At 37.9% G+C, this 17,951-nt stretch overlaps 1 protein-coding gene across 1 annotated transcript; it reads left to right on the top strand.

Annotated features, from left to right (window-relative positions):
• Positions 1-563: 563 nt before the first annotated feature.
• ankrd55 (ankyrin repeat domain 55) lies at positions 564-17,345 on the top strand. The gene is made up of 11 exons (XM_046860471.1): positions 564-1,027; positions 2,341-2,460; positions 2,837-2,967; positions 5,029-5,138; positions 7,096-7,156; positions 10,524-10,652; positions 12,672-12,856; positions 14,419-14,586; positions 15,431-16,059; positions 16,152-16,241; positions 17,036-17,345. Exons 1-11 carry the CDS (start codon positions 988-990, stop codon positions 17,320-17,322), a joined length of 1,950 nt encoding a protein of 649 aa, XP_046716427.1. The 5' UTR covers positions 564-987; the 3' UTR covers positions 17,323-17,345.
• The last annotated feature ends 606 nt before the right edge of the window (positions 17,346-17,951 follow it).

The raw sequence follows: 17,951 nt of genomic DNA, 5'->3' as shown, positions 1-17,951 counted from the left end.
GACTGATAAATATGAATGGAGGATTAAAATGGTTTGATAGTCTAAAAATATACTATAGGAATGCCCAGATTTGGTTTATAATTCAGACATGCTTTCTTTGCAAGGTTTGTAATGTGGTTCAATGGGGGGTTTAAGCCCTAGCACTGCCAAGCCCATGTCGGGCCCTTGAGCAAGGAACTTATCCCTATCTGCTTTCGGTTTGCTGTAGCATGGCTGACCCCACAAATAGGGGAAGTGTCAGCGGTTTAAGTCCCGGTATCACCAAGTTGGCAATCTATTTATTTATTTATACTGAATATCTCACTGCATTTTCCACAAACAAGAATGACAGCCATGTGAGATATGAACAGACCCTCAACCAATTTTCACCCAGGAATAGGTTTCCTATTGACAACTTTTATATTAACAGCTTTAGGTAAAATATCCATGCATGAGCTAAACATTCGGACAGTTCTTCATGTTTAAGGGGTTCCAGATTGGGTTACCTCCATCCCTCTTTATTGACATTTTATTCCAGCTCAAAGTGTAACATGACCCCTTGATACCCGTTAATTACGGCACGACGGGTCTCGATTAGTATTAAAACAGTCCGTGAGGTCGTGTAGACACCAGGCTGCTTTGGGATGCTGATGCTGCTGGCGGTGGTGTTGCTGTCGGTGTCGGTTCTGCGCGTGCGCAGTGCGCACCTTGCGATTCCCCCATTCATGCTCATCGATCACGGAGAAGCGGCGCGTCTTCTCCTCTCTTCTCCTCTCTTCTCCTCTCTTCTTCACCTTAGAGTCCACGCGTTTTCCGACTTCTCCTGCCAAGCTTTCTCTCTCGTTCTACCCCTTCTTCCTTCATCCTGCATTTATATCTGTATCTCAGGGTAATTCAGGGGAGAACAGGAGCACCAACCAACCATGACATAGGAACGGATATACTCTTCCTTCTCTCTGGAAGCTGTGTGTTCTCCTTCTTTGGTGCTGGTGCTGGTGATTCTCAGTCATGGAGTTTCCCTCTGCTACCGTTTTTGACCAGCCTAAAGGTAAGCTGTAGGAAGGGGGGGCAAAGGGGTACAGCCCGCTGCTGCTGTTGCTATGGTGACGCCCGGCTCGCATCAGTGGCTGTTCAGCCTGATGGGTTACTGATGGGAGAGTAAAGCAAAATGTGCCTGGGGAGCATAAAACCCACCGCACCAGGTTTATAGTTAGCACTAAACCCAAATGGTTGTTTAATGTTCTATACCTGAAGTTTGCACATTTAGGGAACTTTTGATGAAATGTGTCAAAGCTTTCAATAGGCTACGACTATTGTCATATGACACTGAAGCAGCTCCTGCCTTGCTGGAAAAGAATGCTATAGAATATCTACAACATAACTTCTAGATGCATGTGCATGATGTCCTGAGATCCTAGGACTTGCATCCTATTTAGGGTCTATTCCTGTGCAGTGTTCCAGGGACAGGCTCAAGATCGAGCTCAAGCAGAGATAGTTCAGCAAATCCGGGACCTCTGGGCCTTTGTAAGTCCTCTTCCTATATCCTACAACACATTGGACCAGCACAGGGTGCCTTGCAGGACAACACACGTGAAAAATGTGCTTTACATTATGATAAGCATTTCTTCTTTCTTGCTTTTTTCTTTATAAAACTTGTGTATTTATCAACAACATTTATTTAATTTACAAGAACATTGACTCATATGCAGAGGAGGGACATGGGGTATATCAGTAGGAGAATGCTGAGGATGGAGCTACCAGGAAGGAGGAAAAGAGGAAGGCCAAGGAGGAGGTTTATGGATGTGGTGAGGGAAGACATGCAGGTAGTTGGTGTGACAGAGGCAGATGTAGAGTACAGTGGGGGTGTGGACACGGATGATCCGCTGTGGCGCCCCCTAATGGGAGAACCCGAAAGAAGAAGAAGAAGAAGAAGAAGAAGAAGATTGACCCATTGGCCAGCAATGAAACAATGGTTAGTCTTTCTTGGCCTGATGTAGTGTCAGGGTAAGTTTAGGGTCAATATAGGTTCAGTTTAGGAACCATGAACTCAGGAAAATGAACTTTATCCATGTTTTTGTTTCATTCACGTATCTGACTGCAGTTAAACATTTAGGACCCAAATGAGCTGGTCAGAGCCACAATCCAAGAATATCTCATTATTCTCAGCTATCACCTATTTTAATGAGTTAATTAACCAAATCTTACATGGAAATATGGGAGATCTGTAAAAGTAAATAGCTCTTGTAAAGACTAAATCTTTCAACAGCTAGATACTTGGACTGCCTTGCGTGTAAGCCGGTTTGGATCAAGAAAAGTATCTGCCAAGTTAATGAATTTAAATGCACATTTTGTTCCTGTCAGACTGTGCTGAGGAGGTGGACTTGAATGTGGTGTTCCAAGCAGCGGCTACAGGGGATGTCAACAGTCTGACAACCACGATATGTGAAGATCCTTCCATTCTGGAGTGCTGTGACAGTGAAGGCATGTACAATACGACCCAGCTATAGCCAGAGACTTTCCCATACAACTGCCCTTTTAATTCTTTAAGATAGTATATAATTGTTTAAGCAACACTGAACAGGATTGTGTAGTTACATACTTCATTCTATTTTACTTCAATTAATATATATTTTTACCATATATAGTATAAAATTTCCAAATAAAAGAAAGTAGATTTTGTTATGTGCTGGTATAAGTTAAATAAAATGCCACACTTTATACCAGGCTTCGTCCTGGCTGCTGTCATTCACCTTCACCAGGTATATTTAGATGATGTAATTTGAAGACAGCGCTCTTCTGCACATGTAGACCTTGCCTGAAAGTCCTCAAATGCCTTCTGCTTTTGTTCTTGGCCCAGGCTCGACACCGCTGATGCACGCCGTCTCTGGGAGACAGGTGGACACAGTCAAGCTGTTGCTGAAAATGGGTGCATCGATCAACACTCAGGATGCCTGTGGCAGGACTTCGCTTTCCCTCGCTACATACTTGGTACTAGCCAGAGCTTTGGGGATGCACTGTGGGATTGGAATTTCCATGTAAGGAATAAAATGTGAGAGGGTGTGCTGAAATAGGAAAATAATCAGTGACAGGTGACAGTGTGGTGTTTGAATTGAAGTTACTGTTACCAGAAAATGATGACTTTCTGATAAATGTACATGCTAAAATCTGGCCAATTATATCTGAATTATAACTATATATGAACTGTTATAACAGTTCCTTCCCCAGCTTCTTTCCGTTTCTCTCTGACCTATGAAAAAAATGTTAGATTAGTTAAGTGCAGATTAGTTAAGTGAGTACAAAAAAAATCTAATATATATAAAAAGATCAATAATAAAATATTTCTTTTTGTTAGATAAAATTTAATTTATATACAAAAAAAAGGACATTCTGTTCAACACAAATAGGAATGTTAAAACAATTAATATTTAAATGAGAATAATAGTAATAATAATAATTATTATTATATGATATGATTAATAATAGGGTTTTCACATATGTGACAGATAAACGGATGTCACATCTTATCAAATTGTTCATATTTCCCCTTCAGACAATATCAAATTTGTGTGTATGTGTAAGACGGGAAAGTCCAAGACTGATGAGTGTTGGCTTAATTTGCATATGTGGTACTTCTGAAAGTAAAAATGTCACATCAACATCTCTTCATCTTGGGACAAAAATAAAACGACGGGATATATCAGCATTAACTGATTTGCATTCATCTGAAAGAAGTGAGATACTCTGATATAAATTTGATGCCGTTTTTTTTTCCAGTAGCGTAGTCTGTGGACAACCTTAAACAGAGCGAGGCAGTGCCACGAATTAATAGAATGATCATTAATAGCTTGTAAAACACAACCTGTATTAATACTAAATGAATCAACATTTATTTAATCAGATTTGTGAAGTCAAGAGCACTGGGTGTTCAAACCAGTAATGAAGTTCACTTCTTGTGTAACAGTAGCTTTAAACAATTTCACGATTGTGTCATTTCTTGAGCGTTCTTCTGTCTGGAAGAAGAATAGCAAACACCTGCTAGCTGTTCAGATCCCTCAGTGGAAACTATTATGGATTTAACTAAACAGCCATAAAAGAGGAAACTAGCCAAAATTATATAGATATCACAGTAGGCATCTTGATGCATAGCCAATGATACGATGCAATAAAGATACATATAAAGCAGCTACTGACGTGATATGATACAATTCACCCCATTACGATGCAGATCCGATTTTGATTTGATTCAACACGATGCGATTCAATGTAATGCGATGCAAAGGAAAATATATGATGCTATGCAATTCAGTATGTTACAAATTGTTCACAGACATCAAATCATCAATTCACTCAAGTGGCTTTTTACTTCTAACACATGGCCCTTTCACAAACAGGCCTTTTTTGTGCAAACAAAAAATTTAATTCAACCAGGCGTTCCTTTTCTGTTCTGAATCCAGGAAGTTACAGCTCTACCTCTGCCATGTTAATCTGTGTTCTATGTGACTCTCAGGACACGGCTCGGTCTCCGTAGTGTTGTGATACTTCATATTTACATAACAGCAGTGGTCTTGAGAGAACGCGCTCGAGAAACAGTTTAGCGAGGAGAAATCAAATATTGTTCTCAAATTATTGTTCACTTTCTAAACAATAAAAGTATTTTTTCACTAATCAACTAATAATTATATATAAATCAATTGTTTTTTTACCTGCAAATATGAAATATATTCAGAATATATATTTTTTTTTAACGAAACCAGTCTACAGAAGGTTGGAGACTGAGGGAAATGAGAACTGAAAGTCAGTTCTAGCATAAATGAAGTGTTAAATTGCTTCAGTATTTTTTTTTGTCACTGACAGAATATGAACAGCAACGATGTTCAGTAGTTTATTAGCAACATTTTTTTTGTTGCTGTAGTTTTTGTTCTCGTTATCTTGTGTTTAATTTTGGCTCTAAAATTTTCCACCACCTGGCTTGCCTGACAAAATTACACTGCATCTGTGTGACTTTTCAAACTGGTTCACTGATACGGCTTTGTATGTAATCTTTCAAAGGGCTGGCTGGAAGGCTGTGTGTGTCTACTACGAAATGGAGCAAAACAGAATATCCCTGATAAGAACGGTCGCTTACCGCTTCATGCTGCTACAGCTGAGGTTGACCTCAGGTACACACACACACACACACACACACACACACACACACACACACACACACACACACACACACAGACTTAAAACAGTCATGATTTTCCTTACTAAAGCATATCTAGCTGCATATCTAATGTACCATTCAAATGGTTGAATTAAAAGTTCAGGGAAGTTCTTGACATCAAGCAAATAAGATCTTTATACACACATTTGGGAATAAAATCACTTCCGAAAGCTATTCATTCTTCAGTATTCATCAGGAATGATTTAAAAAAGACCTGATAATCTGTGGTTATATCACTGCTGGTTGAGTATGGTGAAAGCATTAAACTATAAAACAAAGACTCAATATTAATATGGAATAATATTTCATATATTTAAAAGGAACTGGTTTGACTCGCTTTGTAGAACTGCCTTGGATTAATTTAGAAACCAAAGCCCGCAAGAGGAAGTGAAAGTATGCTGAAGTAGACCCAGCTGCTGGGTCAGCACATCAGCAACACTAGGCCAAGATGCATTGTGTGTCTTAATAAACGTTCCCTTCCTCAAATGGGAACACCCTCACCGGTAAATGCATGCAGTCCCTATAGCAACCTGAGACCTTTGCTCTGCACGTAGGCATTCCCAGCAGCACTTTTCCTTTCCCATAATGGCAGGAGAGGAAAAGACAGGCCTTTTACAGCTCTGTTTCAAATCTGCACTACTGTATTCTGGTGTTGGTGTGTGAGGACAACAATAAAAAATTAAGCACTCAGTCAGGCTTCCTGTTTCTCTCTGTCCATCTGGCAGCTTGTTTCCACTGTACTAGCAATGATTATAATGAGCAGTGTGTGCAGATTTAATACAGTCTCCAGACGCTTTGAGTAAACATAAGTGTTTTTCAATTACATTTCTCAACTTGGGAACCCTGTGCAAAATATGACTAATTAGCCTTACTTTAGTGCAAGCCTGATAGGAACAGATTAGAGTTAATACTTCTGCAAGTATACTACATCTATTTAAGATTTATTGCATGGCAAAATTGTTGGACATAACTAGATTAAATTTAATAATTTAATAAATCATTCAGACCAGGGGTTTCTATCTATCTATCTATCCATCTATCCATCTATCTATCTATCTATCTATCTATCTATCTATCTATCTATCTATCTGTCTGTCTGTCTGTCTGTCTGTCTGTCTGTCTGTCTGTCTGTCTGTCTATCTATCTATCTATCTATCTATCTATCTATCTATCTATCTATCTATCTATCTATCTATCTATCTGTCTGTCCGTCTGTCCGTCTATCTATCTATCTATCTATCTATCTATCTATCTATCTATCTATCTATCTATCTATCTATCTATCTATCTGTCTATCCGTCTGTCCGTCTGTCCGTCTATCTATCTATCTATCTATCTATCCTATCTATCTATCTATCTATCTATCTATCTATCTATCTATCTATCATCTATCTATCTATCTATCTATCTATCTGTCTGTCTGTCTGTCTGTCTGTCTGTCTGTCTGTCTGTCTGTCTGTCTGTCTCAGCAGGTGTTGACAAGGACCAAATAGTGATGTCTAGACATTGCTTTGTGAATTGCTGAAACATGTTCAAGTGAACGGAAGTTTAAATGTCACAGTATGCAAAGATATTCTACACAATTGTGTTCCTCCAACATTGTGGCAACAGTTTGGGGAAGAACCACATATGGATAAGTTGGTCAAAAACTTTAGCACAAAGATGCACAAACATTCTATGAAGGCAACTGTTGCATGATACAATAGATCTGTTTTATATATATAAAATATATATAAAATATCAAATCATATGTATATATATATCAAGGGTCACCAAAAGCTATTTTTATCTCCAGGCTGCTACTTTGCACATCTCTGTTTTTGCCCTCATAGTGTATATTATTAATCATATATAGTATGAGTACTATGACTATGTTTCTGATAGTATTATGCAATTTTTGTCATTCATAGACTCATGGCTGTGTTATTGCAGCAATCAACACTGTGTGAAATAAATCATCAAGACAATGAGGTAAGAAAAGTTTCAACATTTCTTCTTTTACTATTATAATTATTATTAAAATTTACTATTTACCACGTATGTTTGCTATAAGGAGTAAATATTAACATAACAGAGCTGAGGTGCAAAAACTATGAGGTTGAAATGTAAGTCAGAGGTGACCGATGTGTGCAAATGTGATTTGTTTTAATACAATATAAAATGTTTCATTTCATAGTAGAGCATATAACTGCATGTCATGGCAAGCTGTTATAACAACATAATAAACAGGTTTATGTAGATTGTTTTGTCCATAGAAGACACTTCAGAAGCTATTACTTCAACAGAAGATGAAGAAGCTGTTAGTTTAACTACTTTATCTAATATATTTTATCCTGTATTTATAGTTCCTTTTTATTAATGCGCAAAGATCTGAGGAGTCGATTGGGTTTACATTTCACTACAAATCAGTGCATTGATACAAACCTGTGCTTAAAAATAACCATCATCATTATAATAATGTTAGAAATAAATATTAATAATTTTAATGTTAATAACATCTTGCCAATAGTCAGGACATATACAGTGGGGGAAATAATAATTTGATCCCCTCCTGATTTTGTGAGTTAACCCCTTAAAAAAGAATTGAACTGTCTAGAATTTATATGGTAGGTTTATTTTAACAGAGAGAGAGAGAGAGAGAGAGAGAGAGAGAGAGAAATCCATAAAAAATTTTATGTGTATAAAAGTCACCCATCACAAAATCAACCTTTTCCATTCAAACTTCTTCACTACCATGAGCAAGACGAAAGAGCTGTCAAAGGATGTCAGGGACAAGATTGTATACCTGCACAAGGCTGGACTACGCTACAAGACCATCAGAATGTTGCCTTGGCTGTTTGTTTTTGCTCATTGTCATGCTGGAAGACCCGTCTAAAACCCATCTTCAGTGTTCTGGCCGAGGCCAAAAGGTTCTCATCCAAGATTCTACAGTTCATGTGGTGAAGTCATCCTGTACTCTTAGCAGAGAAACAGCCCCAAAGCAGAATGTTTCCTCTTCCATGTTTGACAGTGGGGTCAGTGTTCTTGGGGTCATATTCAGCATTTCTCTGCCTCAAAACATGGCGAGTCGAGTTAATGCCAAAAAGCTCAATTTTGGTTTTACTGGACCACATCACATTCTCCCAAGCCCACTCTGAATCATTCAGGTGTTTGTTGGCAAAATTCAGACAGGTCTGTTCATGTGCATTCTTGAGCACAGAGACCTCGGTGTGTTACCAATGGCTTTCTTGGTGACTGTGGTTCCAGCTCCCTTGAGATCATTGACAAGCTCCTCCTGTGTAATTCTGGGCTGATCCCTCTCCTTTCTCAGAATCATCCTTAACCTATGAGGTGAGATTTTGCATGGAGCTCCAGATCCGGGGCGATTGACTAATCTTGTATTTCTTCCATTTTCTAATTATCGCACTAAAAGTGGTCTCTTTCACACCAAGCTTCTTGCTGATGGTCTTGTAGCCCATTTCAGCCTTGTGCAGGTCTACAATCTTGTCACTGATGTCCTTTGACAGCTTTTTGGTCTCGCCCATGGTGCTGGAGAGGTTTGAATGGATGTGGTTGATTCTGTGAGGGTGTCTTTTATACACATAATGAGTTGATATTAGGAGCTTTTTTTTTTTAAAGGTACAGGATCTATTTGGGTGTGTGGGTGTCAGATTTCTTGCTGGCTTGTAGAGGATCAAATACATAGTTAATTCAATTAAATACAAAATAATTTATATATAGTATTAATTTATTATAATTTATTTATTATTATTATTATTTATTTAATTTTTTTACCCAGCCATTAGGGTTGCACAAGGCAGTGCACTCTTAGTGCCGGTCCCAAGCCCGGATAAATGGGGAAGGTTGCGTAAGGAAGGACATCCAGCATTAAACATGTGCTAAATCAAATATGCGGATCATGAACCTATATTTTATACTGGATCAGGCGAGGCCCGGGTTACCAACTACCGCCACAGGTATTGTTGTCCAACAGGGTACTGGTAGAAATTGGGCTACTGTTGGCCAAAGGAGGGGAAGTAAAGGAGGAAGACGTCTACAGAGAGCAGCGAAAGGAGAGGTCTAGGAGAGAGAATGTTTGGGTTGGTACTTGAAATGTTGGTACTATGACTGATAAAGAGACAGAGATAGCTGATATGATGGAAAGGAGAAAGTTGGATATGTTGTGTGTTCAGGAGCCCAGTGGAAAAAGAGTAGGACCAGGAACAATGGAGGTGAGTTTAAACTGTTCTATCATCGTGTGGATGGAAAGAGAAATGGTGTAGTGATGATTCTGAAGGAAGAGTACATTAGGAGTATAGTGGAGGTTAAGAGAGTTTCTGACAGGGTGATAAACATGAAGCTGGAAGTTGAAGGAGTGATGATAAATGTCATCAGTGTGCTCCATCTTATGCTCCACAAGTGGGTTGTGAGATGGAGAAGAAGGAAAAATTCTGGTGTGAGTTAGATAAAGTGGTGGAGAGTGTACCAGGAATGAACGAATGGTGATTGGGGCAGACTTTAATGGGCATGTAGGTAATTCTAGACTGTTTATTTCTTTGTAAGGGAGTACATTTACAAAATCAGAAGGGGACCAAATTATTATCTCCTCTACTGTACATAAGAATGCAGGAAATTCACCACCACTGTTACTCTTCCAAGAAATGACCCTTGGATTCACACCAGTTACTGAATGCAAATTATCCCATGATTTTTCAGCAAGATATCTAATGCTGGATAAGTTTGCTCATCAAATTAATGTAAAATCAGATTTCAGGACTTTAGAATCACATTTCAGGTATGCTGAAAAATAGCATATCGAAAACGTTTAAACTTTCAAGCAGCCCTGATATAGTCAGGTTAAAAAAGATCTTGCCTTCTGTTAGCATTCATCTTATTACCCTTAGTCATCCGTAAGACCGAGCCTGAGTGTGATTCATGCTCACAATCAGACAAAATCTGCTCTCTGCTAAAACCCCACCATGACTCACCTTTGGCTATGGTTTCACACATGGTGACATTTAGACACCACAAAAAATAGAGTTGGATGCTCTAGAAGTCAAATATAACTTTATTGCATCATGTAATTTATGTTTGCTGAGAGTGAAAAGCATAGCTTTATACATACAGAACATCAGAGAGGATATACGAAGTACTAAATCATGCTTAGAAGGGACCAGTAAATATATTTATAGTTTAATATCTTAAAAGCAGATATGTATAACGCCCTAACACGTGAATGTCATAAAACTTAAATGTAAAAACATTGTGTCCGGCAGAATTTATAACTATTTTGTTTTATAATGGGTAACTAAGTTGCTTTTCTAGGATATTATAAGTAAAATTGTTGCTTTTGTCTTAGGGCATGACAGCTCTTCACTGGGCATCCTTCCATAACCGCCCAGAGCATGTACAGGCCCTGCTGCAAAAAGGGGCAGATCCCACACTGGTCGATAAAGACTTTAAAACCGCACTTCACTGGGCTGTGCAGGTAAGAAGTTCAAATCCCAGTCACACCAAGCTGCCACTCTTGGGCCCCTGAACAACCCTGTAACTGCTTAGTTGTATGGGATAATGAGATAAATGTAAGTCGAACTGGATAAATCGTGTGTCTGCCAAATGCTGTAAACGTTACTTAAATGTAAACTTAATCTCTAGAGGCTACCTAAATTGCCCAATCATGGTTCTACTAAATGTTTTGAATTTACAAAAAGTACATAACAAATTGTTACACACCCTGCTTTTCCATGTACAAAACTACTGAAAGCATTATGAATGAATACATACTGAATTTCCTGTCCATTCATGTTTAGTTTTATTTTTACAGTGACACATCACTCAGTGACTCAGTTATTTGTGCACTGATATGCTATAAAAAAGGAAAAACCTGAGAACAGGTTTGAAAAAGGTGGAAAGAGGAAAAAAATGAAACAGTTGCTACAAACATCAAACCAGCTGGTCACAGTGGGTAATAAAACAGTTGGAGGTAATAAGAGAGTAATAATGTGATATGATAAGCAATAGATATTGAGTAGAAAAAAAAAAACACCACAGAGAATGCTGGTCTAGATTACAATGGCACTGATTTTATCCGTTTACAGTTGCATGCAGTGTTGTGACATGCTCACAAAACATGTCAGTTCACATAACATTGCCGTATCCTCAAAACAAACTAAGCCAAGAGGCTATGACTCTTGCTTATAGCCCACTATCTAATGAATAACAAGCCACTGAGTATTAACAACATGCAGTCATATGTACAATCTCTTAGCTTATTTTGATCAGGAACCTGGTTCGACAGGTTTTTAGCACGTTTCATCTGAAAAAACAGACAAAATAAAACTAAAACTAGCCCAATCAAGCACAATGATCAACATGGCATTGAAAACATTCCCAGAACCGAAAATACTTATATCCTATGCATTTCTGATGGTAATATTGCACCAAAATCCCATTTTCTGTCCTAATTATTGTAATATATACTTTATGGACAAAGGTTTGTGGACACCTGCCTGTTATGTGCTTTTTGAACATCCCATTCCACACATAATCCACATTCCTCTTATAATAACCTCCAATAGATGTTTTACCAAATTTTGGAGTGTTCCTGTGGAGATTTCTGGAGATCCATTCAGCAACAAGAGTGTTAGTAAAGTCAGGTCGGCGAGGTGACGAGGCCAGGGCACGGTCTGTTTAATAAACTGTTTAATAGAATTAATACCAGGAGAGAAATGTCATGCTGGAACAGGTTTGGGTCTCTTAGAGAAGAGTAAAGTTAATGGTACTGCATCCAAAGACATCATATATATAATTGTGTGCCTCCAGCTTTGTGCTAACCATTTGAGGAGGAACCACACATGACTGGAAAATTCAGGTGTCCCCAAATCTGTCATCTATGTTATGTATTTTACAATTTGATAAAGATTTACATTTGTTAACTTAAGATTTGATATAAATGGTCATGTTCACAGTCTATCTTCTGTAACTGAAAGCATGACTGATAGAAAGCAATGGAGATCCCTTTTATAAATGCTCCCTACAGAAAACTTTACCATGTTGATGATACAGTATCATACAATGATGGTTACGATGTGTAGATCCATGTTTAAGCTGTTACTATCGACAAAAATAAAATCACAAATGAGAATTAAAATGTTACCCTCTTATGTAAAATGAATTAACACCTATTGACCGATGAGAATCTCAAATCCAGCAGCACTGTGGTATACATTCTGTTGTTAATCCCTAGTTAATCATTTAAAGGTATTCATTTTAAAATCTGTGTGTCTGCAGTCCTAATGAGGCCCATGTCTTGATGCCCTGTGGTTTTCTGACACACACATCCCTCGCTCTAGCCTCTCACAGGAAGACTGTGATCATTAATTTAACACAAAACCTCGTCCCACTCAATCAATTACCTGTGATTAAAGCAATAAAGCTAGTGTGATTTCATCAATTCTTATTTCTCATTTGACTACAAAAATGAGTTTTTTCCCCCTTGGTTTGACAGAGTGGTAGCAGAATTATGTGCTCGCTAATTCTCGATCATCACCTCGGTTCGACCGTCATAAACTACGACGATGAGAACGGCAAGACCTGCGTTCACATTGCTGCCGCAGCAGGTTACAGTGACATCATCTACGAACTCGCACACGTCCCTGAAACCAATCTGCAGGCTCTGGATGTAGACGAGCGGTAAGATATTGGTACATCTTCCTGTCTTATGATTCACTTCACCTCGATTGTATGTCTTTTTTTTATTTATTTCTTTAACTTCCTTCTGAAATAAACTTTGACCTTTTTTTTAAAAAATGCATCTGTAATGTTCTGATAAAAAACTACACAGGTACAAACAACATGTTATAAAAAAAAAATAAAATCCCCAGCCAGAAGCTAAAAAAAGGCATCCTGTAACAGCGACTTGAGGATGTTCTGTTTAAAAGATAATAACAATACTTCCTCAAAAAAAAAAAAAAAGGTACATAGGCTAACTTTTAGAATGGAAAGTGTGCCACTCATATATACATATATATATATATATATATATATATATATATATATATATATATATATATATATATATATATATATATATATATATATTAGGGCATGATTAAAACGATCACGAGTTAACTCGTGATTAATCGCAACTTAATCTCACAATTATTTTCTGTTATACATGTACCTTAAATGAATACTTTTCAAGTTTTTAATACATCATAGCCATGGATGCTTTATGCAAATGCATGTGTATTATTAGTGAAACCATATTCACCATAGAGCATGTAGGGAAAATATTCTTGTAAACCTTTTAAAGTGATTATGGTGTTTTCAATTACTTAAATCGTCAGGACACTAAACGGAACTTTTGTTATGTTTGTTGTTTCCACACGGATGGTTTTAATTAGCGGATGTGTGCATCATGGCGGTTTTTGGTGCTTGATTTGAGACTTGGTAAACAAATGTTTACAGAGTAAAACAAATGTTTAGTGATTAAAATTGATATATTTTTTTATTTTATTTGAGTAAACAAATTATGTTATAAATACATGTGTGCTTGAGTTATGAATAACGGTATATTGAATGTCATGCCCAGTTATGTTCGATTTCAAGTTTACATCACCAGTCATACATACAATTTTCTGACTTGAGTCACTCAGATATTTAAACACAGATATGCTACAAATAAGGTTTTTATGGAAAAAGAATGAATAATCTATTTGATCTTAAAATATTTACATTTAAAAAAGGAAAAGGAGGAATATGGATCTTATCACCAGCCAAATATATTAATTTTACCCTTTTATTTTACCAGAAAAATTCAAAGATTTGTTTTTCACAGAAAAACCATAAAAGAAAAAAATGAAAAATTAAATGTTCGTTACTCTTAAATGTTTTCAAGCAGTTTATTGGTTGGTGTGATTTAGCTATATTTAAACACAGCCATTCATTCACAGCGATTCAAGTCTCTATACATAGCATCCTAGCAATTGTGAGTCATTCAATGATCAACAGCACAAGTCATGGATAATGTCTTGAGAAAGCTTTGGAATATGATATCCAGAGTCCAAAAATAAAAAGATTCGAGCAAGCAGAAATGTATGTTTGCTGCATTGCATAAGCTTGCGGGTTCCTGCCGCAATCTGATTTTAAAACACAAATGGGTTTGTTGCTCATTTATTGCAACGTAACGTGTGAATAAAACATGAATGAATGATTATGCAATGTTTTGTTCTTTATGCAAAAACCTGTGTTAGGACGCCATTGCACTGGGCAGCTGCAGCAGGAAAAGAGGAGTGTGTGCAAGCTTTGTTACAGCTGGGCGTCGAGCTCGGTCCGAGAGACATCAACGAGAACACGCCACTGACGTACGCCATGTACTGCGGCCACACGGCCTGCATCAAACTGCTCTCAGCTGACAGCAGGTTAGAGTTTCTATTTAAAAGTTACCCTTAAATTGACCATTTGAAAAAAAATAAAACCATAATGCATGATCGGTGTTTATATGTGTACTCTGTGAACGTGTATACCTTGTTTCATGCCAGTTTTAGTCAAATTGTTTACCAAATAAAGGAAAGGATGAGAGCAAAATGCACATGATATACAATAATTTACCATTAGGCTGCATGTCATTGCAACTGATGATACGCAGACAAGGGGGGGTCTTTTTGTATTACATTCAGATACGTTTTTTCATCCAGATAAACAACCTTTAGCGTTTTTACCCTAACATTTCATTTCAAACCTTAATTTACATAAATCTGTATAGGTGTGGCAACTTGAAAGTCCTTCACAAAGGGAAATTATGACATTTTGGTCTATAAATAGTTCTGACAACTACAGGGTTTCCTGAACTGTAACAATGTTACTCGTTTGTATTGTATGTGTCAAAATCAGAAGGTTTCCCATTCTAACTACAGCGCTGAAGCAACACTGGAATTTGGATCTACAAAACTGCCTCAATTTGGTGTATTACCCATTTTTTTCTACCATGAATCTTGTCAAAATCTTGATTAAAAAAGTGTTTTCTTTCATTGTGAAAGGAAACCACATCAGCCTGGCTCCTTCCTTAACATTGCAGAAATTTATCCTAGGCAGCAAAATGTTTTGGTTAATTATAACTGAGGTGTCATACTATGTGTCATGAGTATGTCATGGATAGCAAAGCATGAACTTTAGTCATTTGGATGTTTGGCATGCTTCAACTAATCTAATCGAAAGGGGTTTTCCCACATGTTATTAACACCTTGTGATCTTACTTGTGTGCAGGCCTGAATCAACCCGCCATTTACTTTCCCAGAGCGGTGACCCGGCAATCAGGAAAGAAGGAAAATTCCGTGTTCTGAACCAAATCTTCTCATGTAAAAAAAAAAAAGAAATGAATGCGGCGCGTCAAAGGGAGCTGAGCCGAGAGCAGCACCTGCAAGAGGAGACTTCGGAAGTGGACGACATCATCACCATGTTTGACTGTATTGTTGATCCCCCAGGCAAGGAGGACAGCAGAAGGCAGCCTAACGACCCTAATGAAAGGCTTGACGACCCCAATGCTAAAGACCACAGGAGCCTACCTCCTATACGCACTCAGAGTCTTCCACCGATCACACTGGGAAATTGTTTGTTAACCAGTTTGCACAATGCACCCCGTAGAACAGTGTCAGGGCAGATGGGTAGTCATTTGGCTCACAGATCACAAAAAAGCAAGAGTGAACATGACCTGTTTGACAGCAGAACAAAGGCTCAGAAAGCCACTGGGCCTTCCTGGAAAACAGAATCTAACCAGTTGCTAAACCACAAGGCCTGGGTGACGCCACCATCTGACAGGATGTTGCACGAAACACCAAGTCCTATAGATGTGCTTTGCTCTAACCATACACCCTATATCCAGAGAAATGACCAAGGTGAGTTACAAAACCCACATCTAATATATCGCTAAACAATTTCAACATCGGACATGTTACACCTGTTTTTGTTTTTTTTTATATTCAAACAGCAAATACTCATCTTCTACCGTTGAGAATGAGGGACTCTGCCTTGGCTCGTAACAGCTTGGCTCCTATTCGTGACCACTGCACTCACAGATGTAAGCTTTTTTTAAATCAGGGTTGGGATGCTTTAATACTGACTGGTCTTAAAAATAAAAGAAAGAAAGTTATTTTATTTGTTACATGCACTTTATAGCAGCGTACATTTTTTCCTTTGCATATCCCAGCGATGTTAGGAGCTGGGGTCAGCCATGATACAGTGCCCCTGGAGCACTGATGGTTGAGGGTCTTGCTCAATGGCCCCAAGAGTGACAGCTTGCCCCTTTTAGCCTCCCTCTAATGTCCTCTAATGCCCCTAATACACCAAATACCAGTATCCCATATCACAATGCATGAAGTGCTGTAGCTGACTGTCAAAAAGACGACTCAAAATGGCAGCGATGTGTGTAATTTTTCGCTATTAACAATTGATTCATATGAGCTCAATATAATAATGCATCATGAGGGAAGCAGAGCTAATGTTGCACAGCGTGTTCAGCAAGTGTGGAGACGGGAAGTCAACCTGCAAACTATTACCTCATGCTCAATTTGTGGCTTTAATGTCTTAATTCTAATGGCTGTTCTCACATTTTGAGTTAAACATACAGTTTAAATGCCATAACATGAGATCATTGCTCACGACACATTTTTCACGATGACCTTGTTTACTACTTACTATGAAGGCTACTCATTTTTGCTGGTATTGAGAAATATAAATACAAATGTTTTCACAGAAATTATGCACAATTTTCTTTTTCTTTGCAGTATTATTGAGTTAAAATTAAAATCTATCTAATTTATCAAAATTACATTACTATAACTAATTTTTCCAATTGCTTTTCTTCTTTCTCAGTCTCTCTGCCACCTGACCAAGTATCTCAAGGAGTAAGGAAGTCCAAATCCCTGCCCCTCAGCTCTCTGGGACGGAGTCTAGCAGGACTACCTCTTCCTGTAATGTCTAAAAGTCACAGACCGAGCATCCATCAAAGCCAATCTCTGTGTTCCTTTTCTGCTCCTCTGAGCACCGAGCCACTGCGGAACATACAAGTTCTTCCTGCTATCCCACCCCAAAGAAAACGAAGCCCGTCGCCTCCGAAACTCCCGAACACGCCGGAGACTGACACTGACAGAAGACCCTGATGCACTTTCAGCAAACTAGTGATGAAAACACAATCATTCAGCCTCATTGAAACTACTTTTTGAAAACACTGAAATCTTCAGGACGGTCACTTAAATTCCAGTACATATTTTCACGAGGACCTGTGGAGGGAGAAGGTTCATTCGAGTGCATTGCCATTGTTAAAAAGTTTGATAAAGTTTATGAAGCTATCAGCCTATTTTTCCACACGTTTTTACAAAAGAATAGACTCTTGTCTACGGCATGCACTGTGTACGATATCTGGTTTACCAACATATTACAGAAACACACCTGTGATTTGATTATTTCATTTAAATGTTTTAAATAATGAACATGAATAAATGAGCACGTACTTTTTGGACACATTTCTTTCTTCAAAATGCTCTACAGTGACACCAATTAGACCAATGAGCCACTTTATACTGGGAATCATGTTTAAGAACAACTCTGTCTGACACAAAACTGCAGGTGCAGATATTTTTCATATAATATTCAAATAAGTATAAATAAATAAATAAATAAATAAATGATTGCATTCCACATTTATTCCCAATTTGCTCTTATAATTCCCTCCACTCTTCTGGGAAGATGTTCCACTAGATTTTGGAGTGTGCTTATGGATATTTGTGTT

Source organism: Silurus meridionalis, chromosome 11 (assembly GCF_014805685.1).
Source record: "Silurus meridionalis isolate SWU-2019-XX chromosome 11, ASM1480568v1, whole genome shotgun sequence".
NCBI classification, from domain to species: Eukaryota; Metazoa; Chordata; class Actinopteri; order Siluriformes; family Siluridae; genus Silurus; species Silurus meridionalis.
The sequence above is the reverse complement of the archived record's forward strand: the minus strand, read 5'-3'. Positions and strand labels throughout refer to the sequence as shown.

Excerpts from the sequence above, each read along its gene's own strand:
- ankrd55 (XM_046860471.1), top strand. The coding sequence starts at position 988 with ATGGAGTTTCCCTCTGCTACCGTTTTTGACCAGCCTAAAG. Across the intron at positions 10,653-12,671 it reads CACTTCACTGGGCTGTGCAG|AGTGGTAGCAGAATTATGTG; the intron begins GTAAGAAGTTCA and ends TTGGTTTGACAG. Across the intron at positions 12,857-14,418 it reads GCTCTGGATGTAGACGAGCG|GACGCCATTGCACTGGGCAG; the intron begins GTAAGATATTGG and ends AACCTGTGTTAG.